This window comes from Lissotriton vulgaris, chromosome 1_1 (assembly GCF_964263255.1).
Source record: "Lissotriton vulgaris chromosome 1_1, aLisVul1.2, whole genome shotgun sequence".
NCBI classification, from domain to species: domain Eukaryota; kingdom Metazoa; phylum Chordata; class Amphibia; order Caudata; family Salamandridae; genus Lissotriton; species Lissotriton vulgaris.
Window position 1 is genome coordinate 1081297781 of NC_141685.1, and position 27589 is coordinate 1081325369.

The 27589-nt window shown below is 46.0% G+C and overlaps 1 protein-coding gene across 1 annotated transcript in view; it reads right to left on the reverse strand.

Moving 5' to 3' along the window:
* CBX6 (chromobox 6) overlaps positions 1-27589 on the reverse strand; it is a 98803-nt gene that overhangs the window by 56901 nt on the left and 14313 nt on the right. Inside the window, exon 2 of the mRNA XM_086963407.1 lies at positions 23843-23886. Coding sequence (XP_086819533.1) covers positions 23843-23886 — 44 coding nt within the window. The remainder of the gene's footprint in view (positions 1-23842; positions 23887-27589) is intronic.

Below are 27589 nucleotides of genomic sequence, written 5' to 3' on the forward strand. Positions count from 1 at the left end.
TTTTGTGCAGAATTTCCTCAGTGATATAGGTACTATCATACTCTCCGATCATGCATCTCTAATAACCTCACTTGAGATCCCCAAAGCTGCAAGGAAAATTGGCCAATGGAGACTACAGTGCTCCATGATACACATCAAGCAAATTAATAGCAGCTTAACAAAGCAAAGAACAGAGAGAAAAAGAGCTTGGGATGAAATTAAGAGAGGTAGTAGTGATCCATACACAAACAGGGGCTCTAAAAGTATGGCGCAAAATATTAACCACTAGAGCCCAAGCCAAAATGTTGGATACTCATGGGGTTGAATAAGCACTACTCCACAACACACAAATATACTACACATGGGGTAAAATACTTGCCTGTACAATGAAGGTAAATTAGTCCGAGATCGGATCTCAGAAACAGATAAAAACTGGAACATTAAAAAAAGATGATTCGGATATAGTAATGAATTTAGAAACGATTACAGTACATTATACACAGCCGATACAAAATTGCTACTGCACATTCAGGACTAGAGTTAAAGTGCCAAAATTGACTAAATCCCAAACAGACTCTACAGATCAGACAAAGTAATCACAAATAAAGCCAGACTCCAAATTAATAAAGCCCTAGGGCCAGATGGCTTTACTTCATATTTCTATAAAGCTTTCTGACAAACCCTGGCACTGCTCCTGACTCATCACTTCAAGCCATTTAAGGATATCGGGCGATTCGAACTTCCATGCAGGAAGGATCCATAACGGCCATACATAAGCCTGGCCAAGATCTCACACCGTTCTTCGTACAGACCAATTTCACTTCTCAACTTAGATGTCAAGATAATTATTACTATATTATCACAAAGATTAAGCCATTTCAATTTCGGCTCAGTGGACCATAACCAATCAGGGTTAATCTAGAGTAGACATCATCACAACATAACAAAGAGAACCCTCTTTTTATTGGTAATATTAGGAGAACACAGTAACTTGCACTCTTGCGTTCAACAGATGCTGGAAACAACATTTGATAGGGTACACTGGCCATATTTAAAAGAACCTCTTACAACATTTGGCTTAACCCTTTTTCATTGATATTTGTTAGGATATTCAGTGGTTACAAGGCAACATGCAACCTTAGAAATATGAAGAGGCACAAGGTAGGACATGTGCAGATTGAAGAAGACTACGCAACAAAGAAAGGGAACAACTGAAGGGGGATGCATAAAAATATGGAGTTGGAGTATAGGTGTTTACCATTATTATTCCTCCTCTGCAAGATCATGGCTCATCAAGGAGAACTCAATGCCTTGGGGACTAACAAAGCAGACATGGCGCTATTGCGCCTCAACAAAAAAAGTTGATGACCAGGGCAATATAATAGGCCCTCGGTTAGCCCAGTCAGACAATAGAAAAAGCCGGTTATCGAAATACTGGTGCTATCTGGCAAGGCTCTCACATTAGATGTGGACAAACTCCCTGTTTTCAGAGATTACTAAGGATCCTTGTACACTGCAGACACCCTTCACATCAAGAACAGAAACTACTTACGCTGGGCCCCACTCACTAAAGTCTTCCGCAGTTGAAGTTTTCGATTACAGCTGATGAAGTAAAGGCAGGCATAACATCTCTTTAACTGGGTCAGACTCTGGGCCCAGTTGGACTACAAGTAGATTTGTACAAAATGTTCATGAACCTTTTAGATCCGAGACTGATGACTGAGTCTTAGAAGACCTTCACAGAAAGTAAAACAATCAAACATACTATGGGCAAGTTGATCATTTTTCTTATTCTTAAGCCTGGAGCAGCCCTAAGCTTTTTCAAAATTAGGACTATTGTAGTGCTGAATATAGATGACATGTCGTCTAGAAACACTTTTACCTGTAATTATTCATCCTGGCCAGTCAAGCTTTATTAAGATTATGGTGCACCAAGCACATAATGTTAGGCGAGTGGTCTACTGTGTCAAAAAAGTCAACAGAAAGTGATTTCAATGATCTTTGACTCATTGGACGTGAAGAAGGTTTTCATCATGGTGAACTAGCATTTTCTCACTTGGGGAGATGAACGCGGCCCCATGTTGATTTCTATGATATTTGTCAGACATGAAAACCCCTAACCCCCCCCCCACCCCACCCCATGCCCAGAGTAAGGCTTAAAAAGGGAATCTCAAACACTAGAACATTTACTGAAGACTCCAGGAAGGGGTGGCCCTAACTTTAGTTACTCTTTCACCTTAGTATCAAGCACCTCACAAAAACGTATACAAGAGTATATGCAGGGATTGGGAGTAGCGGAGGATCCCATCTAACAAAGATGTCCATAAAGTTTCACTTTTCAACGATGATGTGCTGCTTACATTAACCTCCCCTACATCCTTCCTCATGAGACTGATGAGGTAGTTGGAGACATTTGAAAGAGTGATAAGAGATTAATATTAATCTTTCCAAACAGGAGATACCAAATCTCAAGCTTCCTAGGGCAGAGGTGGTGAAATTGGGGCCCGCTTTTCCCTTTTGCCAGGTAGATTGATACATTAGATACTTGGGAATAAATAATACCACTGTAGAATCAGACGTCTGTAACCAAACCTTCTGAACACACTCTCCGCACATGATGGAGACCTCAGACAGTGGTTGTCGCTTCTCCTGTCATGGATGGCGAGTCTATCACAATTAAATTGAATGTTCTACAAAAGTCCTATCATTTCAGGCCCTTCCCCATCTCCTATAGAAACAATTTTCTGATGACCTAAAGAAAATACTATGATTTATTTGGGGGTAAAGGCCATCCTCTGATATTGCACAAACTCCTTCAATGTTCAACCCAATGATGCAGCCTAAGAAGTTAAGATTTTTTAATGTACTATAGAGCATCAAGATTGGTCCCAGAGGGGATACTGATAAAATAGGGCCCCATATAAAATGGGCCCTTGCAGGTAGGTCACTATGGGACCTGCAGTGGACACCAAAAAGCAGACAGACCAGCTAAAGAAAAAATAAGTACCCCATTAAACACAAATCTAGTGATCTGGGAATAAGTGTGCAAATACCATGAACTCAATACCACACACCTCATTCAGATTTAATGCAAAATTTACTCCAGCCTTCGAGGAAGGCCCATTTGTGCTAAATGTAGCAGTGGAGGCTGTTTTACGATTTCTGGCCTATTACACAAAAGACTATTAAAATGTTTGACAACTGTAAGATTGCGTGTGAGAAATTTACTGGCAAAGGTAGCAAACTCAAGGGGTGCAACTTCTAATATCAAGCACATCCTGAAAGACTTGTTACGCTGTATGTGTCCCACTCCTCAATTATCTCTCGACTGGGTTGCCTACACTATCATGCCTTCCACAGGTGAGAGCCTTGAATTTGTTCTTGTACTGACCTATGATTATCCATCTCATAAGTTACACTTAAACAGATTTTTTTTGCATGATAAAAATGCCACTCACTGTCACAAAAGTAAATGGTTCACCTGGAACTCATTCATACAAACTTTGTAGATAAGCAAAGAAATATATTTTAAGCATACAAATGTTACCACACCAGGTAGGTCGCTGCCCCTCTGCACAGCACCGCCTGTGTCTCCCTGCCCCAGCTGCTGAGGAAGTTCGAGGCCCTCAACCAACCGCAGGCTACCACCTGCGCCTCATCCCTGGTGGCCAGTGGTAGGCCGTAGGTAGGTTTGTTCATCCTCCGCTTTATTGCTTTTATTGTATTGCCTGTATTTTCATTGTTGTGTCTGACTACTGTTGTCTGTATTCCCCCGATGCCTGTACGTGGTCCGTGCCTCTTTTTCTTCCCTCTGTTCCCCTCGCTGTCCCTGTGCTCTCTCTGCCCGGTTTTCCCTTCTGTTCCCCTCGCTGCCCCTGTGCCGCTCTGCCAGTTCTGCCTTCTGTTCTTAGCTGCCCCTGTATTTTGCCTCTGTGCCATTTGTTTTTCCGGTATTTCTGTGCCCTTTTGCGCCACTCGTTTTCCCCTGGTTTTTGTGCCCCTTTTTCCTTCTGTTCCACTCGTTTTTGGTGCCCTTCTGCCCTCTGTTCCACTCGTTATTTTGTGCCCTGTGCCACTCGTTTTTGTGTCCCTTTTGCCTTCTGTTCCACTCGTTTTTTGTGCCCTTCTGCGCCACTCGTTTTTCCCTTGTTTTGGTGCCCCTTTTGCCTTCTGTTCCACTCGTTTTTTTGTGCCCTTCTGCCCTCTGTTCCACTCGTTTTTTGTGCCCTCTGTGCCACTGGTTTTTCCCTCGATTCTGTGCCCCTTTTGCCTTCTGTTCACTGGTTTTTTGTGCCTTCTTGCCTTTTGTGTCACTTGTTTTTCCCCTCGATTTTGTGCCACTTTTTCCTTCTGTTACCTTCGTTGTCCCTCACCGCCCTCGCCGCTGCGTCCCCTGCGGCCCCACCCCCCTGACCGCCCTCTGCCATTTGCTGCCCCCGCCTCCCAGCTGCTCCTCCCTCCCACCTCCCCATATATGCCGGCCACTGTGCGGCTGCGCCGCTGGCGCGCCTAAGGCAAGCCCGTCTGCCCCCATATGAGCCTGGACTGTGCCCAGCGACAGAACCCCTGGCCCCCGCCACGACGAACGCCACCACTATGACGCCAGCACTCTGCACGCTCTCAACTTCGAACAGAGCCACACCTGCTTCAAGGCGGCCTCGAAACACACACACAGCCCCTTCACCTGCCGGAACTGCAGCTACACCAGCCTCAGAGCCGACGAACCACCCGCCAAGAAAGACCCCAACCACCTCTGATGCATACTACTGAACACCCGCTCCGCACGCAAGTATGCCATCGAGCTCTGGGACCTGTTCAACACATTCCCGGACATCGCCTTCCTGACAGAGACCTGGTTTAACGACTCATTCCCACCCGACATCGCCATAGCCATCCCAGACAGCTACAAGATCACCCGCCGTGACTACACCAACGGAGTCGGAGGAGGAATCGCCATCGACCACAAGAACAGCATGAGGGTCTCGACTAGCACCAACGACGCGCTCAGCACCGCCGAACACATGCATTTCCAGATCCACACAGCCCCTAACTCCACCCTCAGAGGCACCCTCGTCTACCGACCCCCCGGACCCCGACCCCAGTTCAGCGACTCCATCGCCGACTTGATCAGCACGCATGCCCTGATCTCCACCGACTACATCCTCCTCGGAGACCTGAACTTTCACCTCGAGAACAACAACGACAACAACTCCACAACCCTGATCGATAACCTTGCCAACCTCGGACTGAAGCAACTCGTCACAACGCCCACCCACTCCGCCGGCCAGACGCTCGACCCAGTCTTCTCAAGCTCGCACGTCTCCATCAGCCACACCACCAAACTCCTCTGGACCGACCACGGCTGCATCGACTTCGCCTTCCAGAAGCCCACCACTCACCACTGCACCCAACAGATCCCCCGCCGCTGCTGGAGCAAAATCACCAAAGACCAACTACACACAAACCTCGCTCTTAGCCCACCTACTGAACCCTTCAACACAGACGTCGCTGCCCACAGCCTCATACGCTGGATCGAGGACTGCACCAACACCCTCGCCCCGCTGAAGAACCCCTCCCACAGAGACACCAGCAAGAGGGCCAGCTAGTTAACCCCAGAACTCCTAGCCTCCAAGCAAGCCTGCCGGAAACTAGAGAAGAAAAGGCACAGTGAACAAACTCCGGACAGCCACTCAGCACACAAGGACGCCATACGCAACCACCACCACCTCATCTGGGCGGCCAAGAGGACCTTCTTCAAAGACCGCCTCGACAACACACATAATAGCAAGGAGCTCTTCTACATCGTGAAGGAAGTCTCCAAACCCAGCTCCAACACCAACAATATCCCACAGTCGAAAGCCCTGTGCGACTCCCTCGCCACCTTCTTCCACCGCAAGATATCAGACATCCACGACAGCTTCAACACCCAGACAGCCCCAACAGACAGCAACACAACAGACCTTCCGCACACCATCGACCACGACCCCCTGCTAGCCTGGGCCAGCGTGTGCATCGATGACACCATCATGACCATGCGCACAATCCACTCCGGCTCTCCGTCAGACCCATTCCCGCACCACATCTTAACCCCTTCCGTGCGGCCGCGATTTTTCCCGTGTGCGGCCGCCGGACGAACATGGGCGGGCCATGACGAACCCCAGCCGTCATCAGCACACGAGCACCGTAGTGCATGACAGCTGGGGTTCGTCACCAGCATGGAAGGGGTTAAACAGAGCAAGCAGCTCCATCGCACCCCACCTGCACAACATCATCAATCTTTCCCTCGAGACCGCGACCATCCCAGAGATCTGGAAACACGCCGAGATCAACGCCCTACTCAAAAAACCTAAGGCAGACCCAAGAGACCTCAAGAACTTCCGGCCCATATCTCTGCTCCCCTTCCTGGCCAAGGTCATCGAGAAAACAGTCAGACCGCTAACCCGATACCTCAAAGAAAACAGAATCCTGGACCCTTCCCAGTCAGGGTTCCGCATGTACCGCAGCACTCATTCTCCCAGACCTCTCTGCCGCCTTAGACACCGTCTGCCCCGCACACTACGCACACGCCTCCACCCCGCAGGGATCCGAGACAAGGCTCTAGATTGGACCACCTCCTTCCTCTCCGGCAGAACCCAGAGCGTCTGCCTCCCCCATTCCATTCCAAAACCTCCGAGATAATCTGCGGCCTACCCCAGGGATCCTCCCTCAGCCAGACGCTGTTTAACATTTACATGGCCCGCTCGCACACGTAGCCCGACAGCACGACCTCAACATAATCTCCTACGCCGACAACACTCAGCTGATCCTCTTCCTCACCAAGGACCCCATCAATGCCAAAGCCAACCTCCACGAGGAATGAAGGCTGTCGCCGACTGGATGAAGACCAGTCGTCTGAAGATGAACTCTGACAAGACAGAAGTCCTCATCCTCGGCTCCAACCCTTCAGCCTGGGACGACTCCTGGTGGTCGACGGCACTGGGGGCAGCCCCGACACCCACCGACCACGCACGCAACCTGGGAATCGTCCTCGACTCAACGCTCTCAATGACCAAGCAAGTCAACGCTGTCTCCTCCTACTGCTTCAAGACCCTCCACATGCTCCAGAAGATCTACAGATGGATCCCGACAGATACAAGAAAGACAGTCACCCAGGCCCTCCTCAGCAGCAGACTCGACTACGGAAAAGCCCTCTACACGGGAGCCCCGACCAAGCTCATCAAATGACTACAACTTATCCAAAACGCCTCGGCACGACTGATCCTCAACGCACCACGCCACGGCCACATCACCCCCCACCTGAGAAACCTGCACTGGCTCCCAGTCAACAGGAGGATATCCTTCAAGCTCCTCACCCATGCACACAAGGCACTCCACAAGACCGGCCCAGCCTACCTCAACAGACTGCTCTCCTTCTACATCCCCAACCGCCAGCTACGCTACACCGACCTCTCACTCGCCACCGTCCCGCGCATCCGAAGAACAACCACCGGTGGGAGATCCTGCTCCCAACTCGCCGCCTTCTCCCACTCAGCCTACGTCAGACCCAAGACCTGCTGACCTTCAGAAGGATACTCAAGACCTGGCTGTTCAATCAGTAGCGCCCCCCCCCCAGCCGCCCTTCTCGCGCCTTGAGACCCTCGCGGGTATGTAGTGCGTTTTACAAATGATTGATTGATTGACAAATAATCTACTAATGCACTTTAGCCTTATGGGTGCTTTTAATTAAACCACGAAAGTAAAGCTACAACACGTATAGTGTAGTCATTTGTACACCACTTTGACATTTTACATATGTGGCATACAAGGTGCAAAAAGCAGACAAATGTGCCTGCACTGTGTCTGATGCAAAGAAATGAAAAGGTGACAATTTTATGTACTGGCAACAGCGTTCAATATGGGTTCATAAATGCACACAAGAGAAATAATGAAAATGGTAAAAGCTTCTAAGCCAACGATAATTAGGGTGGTTTGGGGTCAACAGAGATTCGAACTGTAGAAATTTTTAGTTATCTTCAGGACAATGAGGTAACAGGGATACCCGATTAAAGGGTAGTCACAGGGTCGTGATTGAATGAAGGAACCAGGATGTGCAAGAGTTCCAGTGACTGCCTTTGAACTGACTTAGCTAGTGGCAGCCTGAATTCTGCACTGGCATCGCATGGGATATATTCATTACTAAGAGGACATTTGTCCCCTACTAACAGAACCACGGGGTGGAAGCACAAATTAGTTGCCCACGGTGACATCATTCAGTTGCAAGCACAACCAAGTAGGAACATTTTATATATCACAATTTGAGTGTCACTGGAACTCCTACACATCTTGGTTCCTTCATCCAATCATGTCCCCGTGACTGAACCCACGCAAAGTGAAAGGTGTGTCAAATAATGACTGAATACTCGTCTAATGCATTAGCTCTGAAAACAGGAAATAGCTACAAATTAGAAAAATATCTTTGCCCTATCCAGTGTGGACTTGTCAGTAAGAATATAGACAATGAGGATGATCAAGATACTAAAGTATGATTTGAAGACAGAAAGGGGAAAACTCAGCACTTCTTGGAAACTGCTATTAGACTATTCATAAAATTACTCGCAATGTTTGTATTAGCCCAAAACACTAAGACCCCTAATCATATCCTTGGATCCACAGACTGAGCAATGTTGGTGCACCCTTAACTGGTGATTATGACAGAATGGGTTGAAACTTGAAACACAACGTCATCTCTCTTTCCAGATCACATCAACCTCCTTAGATACCTTAAATAGGGTTGTATGATGGTACATGCCTGAACGACGCATGCCTATACCAAGCGGTCTCTACCAGGACAGTGTCTTTACCACGCATGCCTCTACCACGCATGTCTTTACCACGCAATTTCGTGGTAAAGACAGAATCGGTAAAGGGACATGCGTGCTAAAGATCATACCCCTGCCCTGTAAACTGTCCTTTTTCTCACTTTCCGGAGTCTAAAAAATGAAAACCCTTGCTCCAAAAACGACCCGAACCCAGGTCCCCGCCGCCCTGAGCCCTAACAACTGTACCCTACATCCCTAAGCTACCCCGACCACCCCCCCCCCCCCCCCCCCCGCCCTGAGGTCAAGAACGGCACCCTGACCTGTAAACGGAAACTTTTCCCTCACCCCATTCTTAGCCCCAAAACACCCCCACCCTAAAAACTATCCCACCCCAGCCCTCCACCTGAGCCCTAAAAACGCTCCCTATACAGCTGCTAACTCACCCCATTCTTAGCCCCAAAACACCCCACCCTAAAAACTATCCCACCCCAGCCCTCCACCTGAGCCCTAAAAACGCTCCCTATACAGCTGCTAACTACCCTGACATTCAGCCTCTCTTGCGCGGAGCCCTAAAACTGCTCCCTGTCCTATAAACAAGTTCAACCCCTTCCCGAGTCCTAAAACCTACCACCACCCCAAAAAACGACCGCCCTCAAGACCTGGCCCCAGCACCACTTACCTCACCATGTCCTTACCAGATCGTCCTCCCTATTCCTATCTTCCTCTTCCACCCAGCAACTAGACCGTGCATTGCCTTAACCACACATATACTTTGTGAAGACATATGCGTGGTTAAGACATATGCGTGGTTAGGCTTGCGTTGGTCGGAAACACGAGGTTGAGCCCACGTTGTTCAGACCATTTCCCCTTAAATAGAGTGCATACCGGCTCTGGATTGGGGAAACTGGCTGGGGTTCAGTCGTTCCAGGGGAATACAGAAATTGTACTACATCAATGGGAGTGTAATAAGCTGTACTTTGACTGAAAATATTATTTTGTGTTTCTGTTTTTACAAAATTATTAAAAATGTTCTCTATTAACTAGTACTCCAGGTGTCGTGATAGAAAAAGCAAGGTGTTTGCACTGTTCAGACGCACAAGAGGCTATTGGTGTGGATTTAAGTAATGGGATTGTGATTAAGTCGAAAAGGGATTTAGCTGTATACAGGGAAACACAGAAGTCACCGAAGACCTCTAATTTATCCTCTTGGGTGACGGCCCTTCCACCATGCAATTACTTCAATACAAGCAGTTTCCATTTGTTGTCTATGCTGCTTCCGGGCAAGAATGGGTTAGACCTCATAGGATTGGTCATAAACCCATATTTTTTAAGGTAGAACAAAATCATCCCCACTTTCTTGTAAGAGAAGGCCGCATTTGCTTTGAACATTTCCTACTGCTCAGAGGAGTCTAGAGACCCAGACCTCTACTCCTGCTCTGCGGAGTGTTCTCTATTGGCATCCTCTCTCAAGGGCACTCAATAACATTAAATGTGCTTTAATGCTAAGTATTTACCACTCATTACAGTTTTGCAAACTTCCAAAGGCAGACCTCCAGGGGAACATTCGAAAGAAGGTATTTGTCATTATGTGCGAGTAATTCTTCCCTCCGCACTGGGTCACTCGATAAAGTGGGATAGCATATCCACCTACTCAAATGTGTAGCTCGCTTTAGGATCTAGATTGCAGGAGATAGGGGCATGTCCAAGATCATTGTTAGGTGAATTGTGGCTTCCTTAAGTAGCAGCATCAATGAGTTATTAACCTAGGCGTAATCAGTTCATGAGTAACAGTGGGGGACATGGAGGAAAAGGCATTATCTCTCTAATCTCTCTTCAGAATTGATAAGGGATCCAGCAGCCTCAGCTCTCTTCATCTGAATATCAGTCTTTTAGAGAAGGCACCCAAATGGGGAGCTGATGTATCAACCAACACCTGCATCCAAAATCAAGTAGAAGTCTCTAGCTACAACTATTACCCCTTAGGCAAAGGTAGGGAGTTAAAAAAGCAAAAAAAATAAACCTTCTTGTCCTGCACTGGGCACATAGACTGCAGCTAAAGTGACCCACTTACTCCGAAAACAACTCTTGTTATCCTTGTTGGTGGCTAGGAGTATGAAAGTTAGGGATTTGTGAAAGAAGAAGGCAGCCCAGGAGTGGACACTTCACAGGGAAAGCCAGGAAGGGTTCCACAGCGGTATGAGTAATAGCGCCAGGAAACCACTTGGTGGCAGTGCGCTCTACAAATACCTTGACATTGTGTTTTGTGTAGGTTGTGGAGAAACAGGCCACCTGTTAGTGTAAGTCAGTTTCTGTCATGTAGCATCAATTATGTATCTTGCAGGGCAATAAAATATCTATCCTCCAGAGAGTGCTCTATCTTAACTCTCTCTTTAAGGAAGCAAACCCCATTTGTGTTTAAGGAAACAGTCCTAAGCATGCATTAAATGTCAGAGGCAGAGTCCAAAACAGTCCAATTTCCTCAGGCCACCTTCCAACTTGGCCATGGATAGGTATGGTGATATTTCCTGCAAGCTGCAGACTGTTTGTGGCAAACATAAAAACCCCAAACTCTCTCCCACCACAACTGAACAATATTCCCAACTAGGATGAAATATAATGAACTAATGAACAAGAGCCCTGATGAGTGACAATCTGCCATGCCCAGCATCTTTGTTTTGGTATACTGAAGACCACAGGGGGGAATTCTCCCAGACCCCACTGGCAGTCCCTCTAATACTGACTGCAGGAAAGTGCTTCACCCACCCAACCTCAACACCAAGGGTCTCCAAGCTGGCTCAGGTCTAGTGTCATGCCTACACTGCAGACTGCAATCTGGTTTTTGTTTCTTTGAGCTGCCGAATCCCCAGTAGCGATGATTCTTGCCCCATGTTAGCACCATTTGTCAAGCTCATACTTTCACTTTCCAGTTGAATGTCAAGAAACTGTGCAGCTACGTTTGTTTCTGTGAAGTGGTGCACATTGTTCTGATAATCAAAACAGATGCCAAACGTAACTGTCCACCGGCATCTGATTTTGTCTTTGCCATTTCTCAGTAATGGCAGATAATAGTGGGAACGAGATCATGGTACGGAGAGCATTTGTAATTCTTTGATTCTTCCTATTCAAAGTATCACCTCTTTCACCCTAAAGCTGTTGAATTTAGTCAGGACTTCCCTGGGTCGTCAGGTTTTCCTTAGCTTCAGCTTACCCACCTGGCGGACTCTCTCTAGCCTGCCCTGTGCTGGTAATTTCCAAGGAGATTGGAGAACAGACCCTACAGGAAGACCTCCACATCGGAACCTTCTGCTCCTTCCTCTAGACCACACATAAAGATATGATTCCATCTTGAATAGTTTTTCAGCTCGTCACAGTGCATTACTGCATTCTCTGCTTGCGCACTAGCGTTGTACAGCCTTTCTTAAATGGCAATACAATCTTGGCTTCTTTTGTCACTCAACTTTCCCCTCTATCTCTACTACTCTTGTGCCAACTGCTTCAATAATGGAATGCAGTGCATCAGTCTGTGCAACTAGATAAGGAATCCTCTCTTGGAGGCCTACATACAGACTAGACTTCATCTGTGCCCTCATCTAGCATTTTAAAAGTTGTGTACTGGAGCCATGTTGTTAAAGCCAGGTCTATTGGAGTGGAAAGTTGCCTACCCTCTTTCCCAGGGCAAGAGCTTCACCGGTTTCACAGGCCAGGCACAGCAGAGGTTAACAAGCTAAATATTTCTTTGGGAGATAAGGTTTCAAAATCTCTCCCTGCAGTGTGTAGTTTCTGAGGGGAGGTATCTTGTAGGCTATATTGTCGGTGACTTTTTTCATTGCTATTGAGTGTTCAAGGTGCATTACAATGTAGTCAAATGAAATATCTCTGTCAGCATCCTACTGTCCCTTATGAGCCCAAAGTAATAGAGATAGTCTTGTTTCATTTGTTGGAAAATCATCACCCTCTTTTTCTTCTGTCAGAAGTATGCACATGCTTTTAACGAGATAAAGAAATGGGGGGGTTCTAGACCTATTATGAGAACAAGGGTCAATTTGGAAATAATAATGTTACTTGCTAATTTTTTAGCCACTGAGCCAACAGAGGCTGCAGAGGACGGCAAGGTATTTGGATCCATCCCAAGATGGCAGAATGGGACAAGTGACGAAAGGTAACATCTCAGAGGGCTGGCAGCTAGACTGACTAGTTAACTCCATCCATGGACATTACTTTTCAAACCTCTATTTCCTTTCTCTCACATTACAACCATCATATGAGTTAATGTAATTTGTTCAATGGAAGCAAATAACATGGGGTGCTTGGGACTGCAGTCTTAAGTTTGTAAGTGTACAGAGGAAATCAAAGCATTTATTTGTGGGGCTCCATTTACAGGTAGTGCATGTTTATATGGGTGCTTTAGGTTTTCACAGGGAGAATGGAGGTAGCATTTTCAATACATGGAGGAGAGTACGAGCTAGAGAGAGACAGTGCATTGGGTTTGATGAGCAGGAGTTGGTGGAGGAGCTGGGTTTAAACAGCTAGTTCACACAGGTCTCAACCAGAATGGGTTGTCTTCGTCTCCAGCAGCAGTTGGCTGATGCTAGAGTCTCAAGAGCTTGTGGGGAGCTTTATTTTGTGTTCTACAAGAATCTGTGGCTAAAAATGATTCACCAAGTTAAATAGCTATAGGTCCACAGTTGAGATACTTAAATCAAAAGGGCGCTTTCTACAAACATTAAAAGTACATAAATAATATTTTTCGGAGTATTTCTTCTCGGTTTTGGAAACAGTGACATTTAACTTGCTTTTTGACAGTTAAGGATTCATTTCAATTCCGATCTTTACTCTGCTTTCAAACCAGATTGTAGAACATAGAATTTAAAAATGGTACCGGGGCTGTGAAGCAAGTGAATCTAGCACAGTTTCATACAGGAAAAGGGAAAATTCACTTAACCTGTAACAATAGTTTTGCAGCTTGAAACTATTATAGTCACATGCCGCACCTCCCAAATGAAGAGGGCTTTTGTGAATTTGAAGAAAACCATCTTTATTAATTTAGAAATACATTGGGTCCCTTGCATTAGGTGATTATAGAAAACAGAATTTGAATATTGTTAGGAATGTTTTAGACCAACAAGCATTTGCTCAACACCTAAAACATGTGTTTTTCATGATGCACTCATGAGCCCAACCACTAGATAGTGTTATATTGCACCACTTGTGAATCGAGAATAGACCCAAGCAGCTCAACTGTTAGTTCGGGCACATAACTTGGTTCTTAAGTCCTTATTTGGGATACATTGGATGCTCATGTTGTTGACATTGCCGAAGAAACTGTGGAGCACATTGTAAGTCCTCACTGCCAGTGATGAGGAGCCCACTGAGTACATGCAGGGTGATAATAGCCGTCTTTTCTAGTGGGGAGTATTTTAGTATGGAGGAGCTTGGTGGGGGGGAAGGCTGCACACCTGGGTGTACAGCAAGTATAGTTAGCTTTCAAAAGGAGAGCTGACTTACGGGAGTATTTGGTAGTGTTCATGGATATTTTTTGGTTGAGGGCTGGCAGCATTCTGTAGACTGCTTTGAGGATGAGGAAGAGAAACTGAAAGAGGACAATGCTATGCACTGGGAACACTTGCTTCAAGACGGGTTGGCTCTTAGCAGGTGGAAGGTGAATCACAGAGCTGAGTCTATTGTTCAAGGGAATGCCCAAGTGTTGTGGGAGGACTATAAAAAGCCTGGTGCAATAAATGATTTTGGTGAAGATGAAACCTTTATGTCAGCGGGGCACAGGGATATTTTGGGACGCTAAATAGGAGCATAGTCTGCTTAGTCAGAAGTTGGTAGAAAAAAAGGCTGCGGTAGCGGAACTGATGGAGGCTGACAGCCGCAGCCAGCTGTCTCAGTTCTGCCCAGGGACATGCGAGGGGCCTACAGTATCTTGGGGCAAGTTCATCGAAGCAGAGGTGATGTACGTGAGATGGACAAAAAAAGGTAGATTTTTTTGTCAAGTTCAGCATGAAAGCAAAGCACTTTCCAGTGACAGAAAGCCATTATTGTGGCTTGAAATTAGGAAGGCAAGGTTGTGAAGGAGATTCGGGTGCTGTGACTATACAGTACAAGACCCCCAATTAATATGAATCCCACTGGAGGTGGTCTACAGTAATGTGGTGGGGGGACAATAAATAGAGCCACTGGAAACCTCAACATAGTCATCACATGTGGGGAGTTTGAAGAGCACCAGAAGACCAGGAAGGGTTGGTCAGGTAGGCAGAAGGTGAACAAAGCAACTACAGTGCAAGTAATGTGATTAAAGGGCTTGATGTGTCAAAGGTCGCATAAGGGTGAAGAAGAAGAATGGACAAAAATCAGTTGTGATTTCCCGTAAGAAAGGTGATGATATGGATGTGACCAGTCACTCAAGTGCGACTTTCAGAACTATGGGGTGACTAAGTTGTACCTAAAAAGGATCTGATGAAGGCTGCTGGTGAAGAAAGGTTTTGAAGAAGAGAATGAGAAAAACCGGTGGTAGCTGCAGAATAGGGTTAGTTTAGCAACAGGTTTTTTAAGCAGTAGAATAACCATGGTTCGTGTGGAGCAGTGGAGGCCTACACAAGAAAGAAGCAGTTGGTTGGAAAACATGGTTCTGTGGGCTTGCACGAGCTGTTGAGATACAGGAGCTTAAACTGAGGGGTACTGAGAGCTAATTAACTCCTGCGTATCCTAGTTTTGCACTTGGCCTTTTTCCCGCGGAGGTTACCAAAAGCTGCAATTAAACACTAGAAGAAAGGGCTTGTTTATTTGTTCAAATATGAGAGAAGATAAACAAAGTACTTTTCAGTTTGTAAAATGTTGTATAATGCGTTAACCAAATAAGTTATTGATTTTTTTAAATAACTCCTACACTACTCTTAGATCTGCATTGATATTTTTGTCAAAACATTCAAAAAGGATTTTACTTTTTTATAAAAAATCTCTCCTTTGTACTTTTAAAAGTGTAGCTGTTGCCATAAGCTAAGACTGGTGTTTCGATGAGCTACTTGGTGATACAGTTGAATTCTTAAGCTGTACATATTCTTGGTACTGTACACTAAAGAACAAAAATGGAATAAAAAAAACCAATTAGCATGGAAATAGAAACAGTGTTGAAACAAGAAGGTAAGGAAATTTGGTCTCAGCTTGATATATAGAGAGGAACAATTTTTGTTCATACCATTCTGTGTAATTTTTATTTCTGTGATTCAACAATACAGCAAAATGGCAAGCAGTGCAAATACATTTCTTAAAAAATAATTTCATTTTATTATGTGGTCAATTTAAAAGGCCTTTTCAGTCTCAGTTGTTGCAGTTGTCACAACTTATGTGTAAGAGCATTTTGATACATTGAAACACCCACACCATCAGCAAATTGTTCACATAGAAAGCACGTCATATTGAGATCAAAGGGAAATTGTTCTCATAAAGGTGATACTAGGGTGTGCTGTGAACTTGAAAGAATTGAGTTGCAGTACGTGTTCTTGTGCTAGAGGTTGCATCACGATTTTAGGAGATAAGGAAAAAAGTTAATTACTTGTAACTCCGGTTCTTCAGCATTAGTATCTTTCATAGCTTCACATGCTTGAATCATTCCCTGTCGTCAGACTGGGAATCCTTGGTTAGAACATTAATATAGCAGTGTTGGCCCGACATTCAATAACATTGAAACTTTTCACCAAATTCAGTAACCCATTCATCTACTTTTGAATTAAACAAACTGAAGCCAATAAGAGACCAGTGTCGTCAGGGGCTGGCCTGCCAGCATCTTAAAGCGGTCAGATAATTCTAGCGTGTACAAGAACATAAGATAAAGATAAATAAAAGCATCATGACAAGGGGCAGAGGGTGGGTCGAATGTGAATCTTTGAAAGAAGCCAATGCTGGAGACCCGTAGTTAAAAGGTAAGTAACTTTTTCCCTGTTCCAGTATTGGATCTTTCATAGATTCACATGCTTAAATTAAGATTATCATAGCAGTACACCATGTGAAAACTGAAGGGTGGGCATGAAGGTTACCTTATTTAAAAAGGTTCTGAAGCACAGCCCTACTTAGTGCCGTATTTCATTTACATCGATGCAGTAATGCTTGACAAAGGCATGTTTAGTTCCCCAGGATGGCAACGTTGCAAAGGTCTTTCACCGAAAGTCCTGCAAAAAGAGTTGTAGTGGCTGCCATCGCTCTTGTAGAATGAGCTCTTATTGATCTGGTAAGACTTATTTAATAAGCTCATAGCATTTTGTGATGCACGCAACTCCATCATTCAAGTATGTATCGTAACTGGACCTCCATTAATTATTACTTCAAAAAGCTACAAAATGTTGGTCTGTTTTTTTAAAGGACTTTGTACCCTGTAAATTGAATTGTAAACATCTTACAACATCCAAGGAGATTCATGCTCTTTCCTCTACAGTCTCTGGATCGGGAAAGATAGGAGGAAGAACTATTTTGTGTCTCAAATGAAATGTCGATGGTACTTTTTGGATGAACTTTGGATTGGTTATTAACGTGCATTCTTTGTTTGCAAAAAGGAAAAAAGGCTCTTTAGACGTTCCTGCTTGTAACTCGGTCATTCTTCTAGCAGAGGTGACACTTAGCAGGAAAGCCATCTTCCAAGATACATGTTGGACACAAAGGGCCCCATTACGATGGCGGGCCGTAACGGAAAATTGGACCGACCGCCAGAGGTGCGGCGGTCCCACAAGGCAAATTAAGATGCACCCGCCACGCTGGCGGGCACATTCCTACCTTTAACATTGCGGAGGACGGTGCTGTAAACCGCTCCCGCCGCAATGTTAAAGGTGCATGTTGTGCATTGCAATGCAAACGTGACAGGCAATGAGAGGTGCCTGTCACCTTGTGTATGGCAATGATGGTGGGTACCATGGGTACCCCCCTGTGCAGGCACCCACGCCCCAGGGGGCCCCCAATGTCATTCTCTGCATGCCTTTCCATGGCAGAGTCTCCGCCAAGGAAAGACATTAAGCGCTATATAAATCTAATATACAATACAATACAATACATGCACACCGCACTCATCATCATATTGTGGGCCTTTTCTGCCCGGCAGGCAATCGTGACTATTGCCTGCCTGGCAAAAAGCGGTGGACGGTCTTTCCGTCCGCCGCGGTACCCCTGCCATGGTAATATGGCAGTCGCGCGGGGAGTTGTAACGTGCAGATCTCTACCACCGGTCGGGCGGTGGTGATCCGCACACCATCATAATAGGCCTCTTACTTTGTGGATTGGTTCAAAAGGTCGCCTCATCAACGCTGCCAAAACTTTAATCAACTGCTATTCCAGAGTCAATCTTGGAGATTGGGGGGGGAAGAGGGCCAGGGTAGAGTCTAAACAGTACTTTCATAAACTCCTCAATAAAACATTGGGAGAAAAAAGATTATTAGATTTCTTCGAAAATCTTGAAATTGCAATTAGATGTACTATGTACTTTGATATCAGCAATCAACAAGCTTTGCTTCACCAGACAGAATAGAGATGGCAAAGATTCAAAGGGTAACATCTGAACTGAATCTAGCTTTATTTTCATAGCCCATATAACAAAACCACTCCACTTGGTGTTATATGATTAGATAGTAGAAGGTGCTCTTGCGGCTTTCAAGGCTACTTTGCAATTCACTGGGATCAGCAAGAGACCAAATTCTAGGTGCTGATGAGCCACGCTGTCATTTTGAAGAAACTTGGGTAATGAAATAAAATGTGTCCAAATTCTAGGTGCTGATGAGCCACGCTGTCATTTTGAAGAAACTTGGGTAATGAAATAAAATGGGTCCATCGTTTTTTAATAGCAGGTGTGAGCACAATTTTAAATGGATCAGTGTTTGTACCAACATGTTCCACAGTTCTTGGAACCAATGTTGCCAAGGCCCTGCTGGGGCTATCAGATGGCCATGCAGCGCTCCATTTATAACTTGGTAATGACTATCATGATAAGTGGAATTGAAGGAAAGGAATACATTATATTAGCCATTCAATCCATTTTAAAGGCATTTCGACTGGATCCCAGGCATGGCCACCTGCTGGCAAAGTTGGGACAGTTGCTGTTCTCTGAACATGTCCCACTGTGGAAATCCCCGTCTGAGGAAGTGGAGTTCTGTACCAGTGGTAGAAAAGCTTTCAAAGCTAATAATACTGCTCTTTGTTCTAGGACATTTATGTGTAGATTGCACTTTTCTGTTATCCATATATTGTTCATTTTCAGGTCCTGGTGATGCGCCCTCATTTCGTGAGAGATTAATCTGTTAACAATATTTTGGGTTTCATTGGATTCAACGGTTGCCCCTTGAAAAGGTTGTCGCTTATCCAACACCCTCTGAGTGGCGTCTTCACTGGGAGTCAACTGGACAACATAGTCCCAATCTCCTTAAATCTGTTGCCAATGGGAATTTAACTGTTTTTGAATGATCCTCACCTGTGAATGACAGTGAGGAATCAGAAAAATACAGGAGGACATAGTTCTGCAACTGCTTTTGGTGTCTTCACTGTTGCATTGTTCTTTGTTTGGAAAGAGATTGTAAATTGTAAATTGTTGTGTCTTGTAAAGCGCACTGCTACCCGGAGGCCTCGTAGCGCTATAGACCGCTGGGGAACCCGTCCTGGCTTTCCCTGTGAGATAGTCCCTCCTGGGGGTCTCCAAGGTGAAACCAGGCATCCCCGGCGTTTGTGTGGGGCCGTTGTGGAGATGAGGCAAGCTAATGCCCAGAGTTGCCGAGTGTGCTCCCTGGTCGGAGTAGGCACCGATGCGAGAATTATCAGTCCGCTGATCCTGGTCCAAGACCCTGCCGCGTCGGGAATCGAACCCTGGTCCCGGGCCGTTCTCTGCACTCGGGTCTGCCGCCTCTAACCAGTGAGCCACACCTCTCCAGATTGGTTGCTGTATCAACGTTTCCCCTCTCTCCCTGAAGAAGGAAACACCATACTTAGTCATGTGCAAATCTTTGAGCCCTCCCACCACAAAAAAAAAAATCAGTCTTGCTCGGTATTAGTGAAAGCTTTTTTGTAGTTGATAGCTAGTCCCAAATTGGAGAGCGTTAGCATTTTGAGATTGAAAGCCTGAGACAGGTAGTTGCACATAAGAGCCAGTCTAGGTACAGGTATGCCATACCCCCTTTTTTGTCCTATGAAGGCTGCCACTCTAGCCATGCATTCCGTGAAAACTTGTGGCGCTGTTTTCAGACAAAAAGGCAATACTTTAAATTGTAAAACACAAACAATTGAAGAAGGGTCTGAGGGAAATTTAAAGACCTGCCCAGTTCGTATCCCCCTAACTGTAATCCTAACAACAAAAGAACCGGGGGTCTATAACGGAGCTTCAAGTACTCCGAGCTGCTGCAAATCTCCTACATAAGTGAGTAAGGCGCTAATAGAGCTATATAAGTCTCTATATCAGAATGTGTGCCAGGACAAACCTGTCGAAGGACCTACTGAGATTGTTGGTAAGACCTGTACAGAGATGTGTTGGATTCCCATCAAATAGGTATGTAGATCAAGTGTTCTCATTTGGTCATCCAAAAATGGGTTGGTATGTCTCTTGATCAATGAGACCCATCCATCGCCCTTACTCAATTGGGTCGCACCATCAATCGCTAAGGTACCTTAGGAATACTTTAAATTGGACATGGCAGCCTGCCATAATGACGCAAAATAATCTCATGTTTGACATAAATAGGGATATTGAAATAAGTGATCTCCAGATTAACAGATGCTGGGATATTCCCTTCCGTCAAAAAATGCAAAGTCTCTTGCAGGGTGACCATACGAAAACTTATTATTTTCATGCATTTGTTGGGATTTCTTAGACCCAGGATTTGTCACTAATCTCTTGATCTTTACAAAATAAGAAAAACTCAGGAGTAAAGTCCCGGAGATGTTTCTCCAGGCGGCACTTCTCCTATTGCTTCCTTTTACAATGGTTATTGCAATCTCCATCAGCAACTGAGAGAGGTATCAATTGTTTTTTTAATGGTGGACTAACTAGTGGCTTCTCTACACCCTCCAGGGTATGACCATGATAAACTATTTCTAATACCCATCTGTCGGATATTATATGTTGCCAGTTTTCCTAGAATAGTGCTATTCTGCCCCCTTCTAGCAATTGGTTTAGAGAACGCACTTCCACTGGGAAGTAATGCTCGTCCCCATTTAGAGTTGTATTTATAGGACTGATTCCCGCTCCTTTCATGTCCTCTATTATTAGTGCAATTGCTTTGATGATCTTGTCTTTGCCATTTACTTTTGCCAATCTGATCCATATTTTCTATATGAGCAAAAGAAATCCTTTATTACAGGATTTACTTCCTTGTCTCCTACAAATTCTAAATTGTCAGGTTTGCAAAACACCCGAAGATCTAGCAGTTTCGGTATCAGTCTTTATTGACTAAAGAGATTCATCCACTTGTTTCCCCAAAGAAGTTGGTACAGTCAAACAGTATGATTATTGCTCTAGACTGAACTTCAGGCTTAAAGGACATGCTTTACAACCATCCGTACCATTTCAGAACAGTAGCATTGCTCATTTCACAGAAAGCACAGATGGATGCATCTATAGCTGCATTAATTAGAGAGGCCAAAGCTTGTTCTCTGTCTTTAATCACTGCTGTAGATGTGGCTTTGTCTTCCTCCGACAACTTGTCTAATAATTGAGTTATACCACTGGATAGTTGAAAATCAAAGTGAGCCAATGGCAGTGGCAATATTAACTGCATCAATTGACTTTTTTACCCATAGAATCCTAATTACGTACTTACTTGTTCGTGGGCGCAGAGCGACAAGTGGAAGGATTACATCACCTTTGTTGTAATGCAGCAGAGATGAATGAATATAAGGTGATGCTGTATCGGCACACCTATATTTTATCACGATCCTTGATAGATTAAGAGTAGCCGTCGCTGGATTTTACATGGCTGCCAGGCCAAAGGTATTGATCTCTGAACTTCTTTGAATTAAAAAAGGAAAAAAATTTCAACTGGCGAAATTGGGAAGCTAAAGCATTGATGCTTTTTCAATAAGAGCCTGAAATCTCTCAATATCGTCAGGTAAGGAATCTCTTGGTTTTAGGCTGAGACTTGCTTCCTCTGGAATTAAAAATTCATTCCAGCCCGGTTCTCCTACTAGAGTTGTTGAATTCTCCTGATGAGAAGCATCATTTCCATCATCACACATTCCATGCAAACGTGGAGAACCGGTGTCTTCTGCATCCTGTAGAGCATCCAGAGGACTCAATAGTACTGGGTGTTCATCTTCTACAGTTGATAGATCACCATCAGAGTTCAACAATATTTTTATTGGGTATTCTAATTTTTTTGGGGGGGTACATTCTTTTCTGGTGTCTTCAGCTTAGTAATGAGTTGCTGTCTTGCCTCTGGTGGTGCGGAAGCACTGGAAGTGGGGGTGGTGGTTGTGGCACAGACAACTCCTGAAGTAGGTGGCAGTGTGATACATGCCTTTGACCATTTCTTGTATATTATTAAACATACATATTAAATCTGTACCATCTGTGGCTGAGGTTGCCTGCTTCGACTTTTACTGGCCTAAATCTGGGCGAGCGTAGTTAACCGACCTTGCAATGCAGAGTATAGGGTTCTGGTCACAGTCTGAATCCACATATCTGATTTTAAAAGTCAGATTGTCGAGTATTGTCTTCAACGTTATCATAGTCATTTTCTTTGCTAAAAAAACATTTCCAGGTCTTCAATATTATGTTCATCGTCATCAACGTTTTGGCCAGAGAACACATCTAGTAGCAACTTCGTGGGTGGTAACAGAGGCACTGGAGACAAAGGCGAGAGATGATAGTTCAAAAGGAGGAACAGGTAATGGCTCTGTAAATTCAGCCTGTTTCTGTGTTATATCTACTGTCTTTGAGAGCTTTTTCGAAGGTGGGGTCAGTGAAAGAGTAGGCAATGCTGCTTGCATCGTCGACATATGAAGTTGTTATTGTTAACGACAAAGAAGTCCTCGCCTAAGATGTCGGTGTCTCCATGTTGGTCGACAATACTGTCAACAGTCCTGTCGACAAGTGCGTCATAGATGTTTCCTCTTCCATTGTCAACAATGTTTTCGTCAATATCTCCTTAGTCATTCCCATTCCGTCACCAACAAGGCTGAATTTTTAACAGACAACATACCTAAAGGGTCCTTTTGGTTTTCAAGGGATGCTGTTCTGAGTTATCTATCGTGAGGGACCTTCTTTAATTTCTTTTTGAAAATGTTCTCACCAAATCAGCTTACCTCTGATTTTTCTGTGTGCCTTTTTGATGCATTCAAATCAGGGTGAGAGCGTCTTCAAGCCTGCATGGCAGTCTTGCTGACAGACTACATTTAGGAACCAATGTACCATTATCTTGACTTGACTGTGTGTCTTTTTCCACCTTTGCCTCAAGAATGGCAATAGCCAATCTTCTTTCACGATCTTTAAGAGTCTTTGGAGAGATATTGAGACATATTTTACCTCTTTGGATTGTGGCTGGGTTGAGAGTGATAAAGATACTCTGAAAGTGGATCACCCATAAAGATTTTCTTCTTTCCACAAGCTTTACAAGCTTTGAAGAGTGACTTCTTCTGTCCCTATTCTCCCACTATAATATTCTAAGGCTGCTTCAAAGAGAAAAAAAATATTGAAGAAAGCGCTTCCAATAAATAGCTCCTCCAGCGGGTTCCTCACAGAGAAGTGCCGTGAAAACAATTGGAAACATCTGGCCGGGAAGCACTTCAAGTTGCTGGTATTTGATTGACTGGAGATGGATTCAAACATAATGCGGAGAATGGGTTACTAACGTCTATGAGAAATATCAATGCAATTGCGCGTAGGACCTACATTGCTACAGTAATGATCTAACGAGGGTTCCGAGTCTGACAACGGGGGATAATTTTGGCATATGAAACTATGAAAGATCCAATGCTGGTGAGTGAGACATTGTTTAGTATACGAAAACCAGGGGGAGTGGGTTTCCAGAAGACAGAATGGGCAAAATGATTGTTTTACATAAAGTGGGAGTTGGAGTGTTCAGTAACTCTGCAGTACTCACTTGATTGCCCATCCTTTCCACTTCACCAGGTATTCTATGCGGCCCTGTAGAGAAAGAAGACAAGGTGGTCAGCTCAGGTCCTCTTCTGGTTCAAAGCCCCTCAAGCTGTGCACTGTATGCAAAGCTGCACCACTGAAGTTGTGCTCATCACATCAATAGCCAGCCCAAGCTGTATACTACAGACAGTAAATGCTCTCAAGGGGAACCATTTCAGTCCCTTATCTACTTTGCATGTGCACAAAACCTAAAGCACCCTCCGACCCAAGAGCTGCAGAATAAGGTCTCCATGAGAATATTCCCTGCACCTCACAGAGGTATACATGTGCATACTCCTATCAGACCAGTCACTGCACACAGAGCTCCCTTCAAGAATTGCCACAAAAACTGCAATTCTACAGCCATAAACTACAGAGAATCTGCTGTGCAGAGGACCCATCAAGGCTGTGCACCTCATACAGTCTGATCTTGCAAGGTAATATACTGCACTTACACATCACCCTTTCCAGACTATTCACTGCATGCAGTATTCATCAAGCATACACAGGGCATCCCAGGCTGTGCTTTGCATGCAGAGCCCCTACCTCGCAGGCTTTGCACTGCGCACATGAGCCCACACCTCCCCGAGTTCACTGGAAGCCCTTGCACTGGGCAAAGAGCGCTTCATGTGCATTATATACAGTAATGACGCGCCAGTCAGAGGACCCCACCCCCGAGTACTGCTCGCAGACGTCCTTCCAACCCCAGAGTAGCCACAAAGCTGGCGAGGCTACGCACTGCATTCATACTTCTCCTTAAACTACACTGCTCGCAGGGTTGTGGCTTCGTCAAACAAGATGCCGGCTGCATCCCAGGGCTGCTCCTGCGACCGACGAGAATCCTCCACCATCTTTGCCTGACAGTAAAGGTTTTGGTCTCCCCCACCGTGTCCAGTGAACCCGGAGACCCAGAGTGAACTTTTGGGAGCTGCGAGACCGCATATTAGACTCAAGTCGCAGTGGCCACAACTAGCCGTGAACAAGATGGCAGTCCGCGACTGAGCCTTGGAACTGGAAGAGGGCGTCGGGACCCGCGTGCTGGGTGAGCCCACAACACTCTTCTCCGGTGGCTCTGTCAGGGCTCTACTCTAGGACCGACAGGAGCTGGGCTGATACAGAGGAGTGCCGCAGCTGGCTCCCTGGAGGTTGGGGAGGGCCGATCTCAGCAGTCGGGCGGCCCAGAGGTGAGGAAGACACTGCGGCATGTGATGCGCCACTGACTCTGGACTTGCAGTGGCGGACGTGCCGGGTCACGTGGATTGGGGAAGTACATGCCTGGGAAGTAGCGGTGGCTAGCCCTGAACTGACGTTGTTTGACCTCCCCACTCCTTACCCATGCCCTGGTCCTGAGCGAAGTGCCCTTTGGATCCCGAACCCTGCACCAACCCCACCACCTCTGCTATGGTCTCCGTGGACTGTGACCAAGGGCCTGATAACTGTGGGGTGGTTGGTGCTATTGACTGGAGAGCCCACCCTTTCTGCAGCAGACTTGGTGGGGTGCAGTGTGCGAGGCGCATGAAGTACCTGCTATAGACTATGCTGGGCTGGCAGGCAGGACCTATGTCTGGGGGCGGGGGGGACCCCTCCCTGCCTTCCCAACTAATGGACCGTTGATGGAGGAGCAAATGAAGAGGTTGTGCCTACTTCTGGTGTACTGACTTACAACACTCCATCCCTCAACCCCCTCATCTGAGGTGGCTTGGAGCTGCCCTGGTTGCGCCTGCGTTCCACGTAGACTCTACCTGTCGGCCATTATTAGTCTGCATTCTTAACCACTAAGACAGGGACACTATCCTCCGCTGTGCCATGAGGCACCAAGATCTTCGCATTCAAAATGCAAGGATAATGGTCTTCCTGGGAGTGGGCGAACGGAGCAGCGCACACTTTGGCGGCCCAAGTGGGGTAGTCTCCCAGCCGTGGAGAGGGAATTCTCCCCCAGTCCTAAAACTCCCATGAAGAAGTGCACTCACTCCTCGAAGGCTCTTTCCTGCCCATGGGGGAGGCAGGACGCGCCGAGCCCCAACCGACAAGATGCTTAGACTTCCACTGTTGGCCCAAACGCCCTGCTTTCGGGCACTCTGGACCTTTTCCAATCCCAGGACTAGGGCGCAGAGGTGCCCCCATGAAACCCTGAATGCCCAGCTGCCAGGCGAGGCTGATCTGGTGACCGACTGAGGGGGTGTAACATGGATACGGTCCATACCTAGTTTTCACTATAATGTTTCATATTTTGATCTGGCTGCCTTGTTGGTGGAGTACTGGTATGACATATTGTTACTTGCTGTCAGGCACTTAGAATTCTTAACGTTCGAGAAGCTAGGATCTTTTGGGTGATTCTAGGCTCTATTTGATTGTTGTTTTGTGTGCGTTTGGCGTGACATATTTCAGGAGTGGCAGTATGGGGTGGGGGCACTTGGGGAGGATGGGTCGTCTTGTTTGTACTTTTAGGTTTGACCACATGCACCACTGACATGTTCCACGTACTTCAACCATACACGTTCTGGGGTGCCGCCTTGAGCATTCCCCTTGTCGCTGAGTCTCACCAGTACCCCAGGCATCTTCCTGTGGGGGCAGCCACCCCCCAGTTTTTCCGCTATTGATGCTGGTTAAGGTCCTATCTTTGAACGTTAATGGCCTGCTAAATCGCATTATGCAATCAGCTGTTATCATATATGTGAAGCAATTCCAGCCGGCAGTGCTCCTGCTTCAAGAAGCCGACCTGATGGGAGCACATTGTTCCTTTCTGGGTTATTTCGGCTATGATAGAGTGTTCTATCCTGGATTCTCCCAGGGATCATGAGGGGTGACCATTTTATTGCACAAGGGGTTCCCGTTGGTGGTGTCTGCCTCCCACGAAGATCCCCAGGGTTGATATGTGAGGATTGAGAGTCACCTATAGGGCAGGTACTTCAATTTCTTGTTGGCCTATGTTTCGCAACAGCAACTCGAGTCCACATTGCAGACAGGTTGGGATCTTCTGCTGACCCTGCCTCTGGGTGTCACAGTAATAGGGGTGACTTTAATGCTGTCTCCCAACTAGATATGCAAAAACTCCGACCCGGACACCGAGCGTGCTCCAGACAGCTTTCCTCCTGGGCGAACTTGATGGGACGTGTAAAGAACACTGTACCCCGACGAACGGCATACACCCATGCATCAGCAGCACATAAGACCGTGTAGTGCATTGACCAGATGCGGCTCCTGGCACTGGATGTCTTCCAACTCACGGATACTGAGATCCTTCCCTGGGGCAGATCAGAACACGCCCCTTCCTTCTTAGGATGGCTAAGCCCCAGGTCGAACCTGAGACCCATGTGGAGCCTTAACACCAGATATCTCACTGACCAAGCTCACACTGATTTTGTAGAAACAGAGTTCCACTCATATTTTGAGGTTAACCAGTACACAGTGGCCTCGTCTGAAACTCTATGGGCGACCAGGAAACCTATTCTTCGGTTGCTGATCAAGGGGTATATCCATGGCAGGGCGGTGTACAAATTGTCCCAGATAACAGCTCTGGAGACCCAGATCCCCTCCTTGGAGCGGCGGGTACAACGAAGGACCTTGGCTGACTCGGACCGCAAGTTGACACTGGACAGGTCTAACCTACAACAGCTTTCCCGGGAAGAGGCCAGAGAGTTTTGGAGGGCAGAGCGATCAATCCGGGAAGCTCTTATATTGGCTGGCCACTAGGGATACTGCCTCTAGAGCA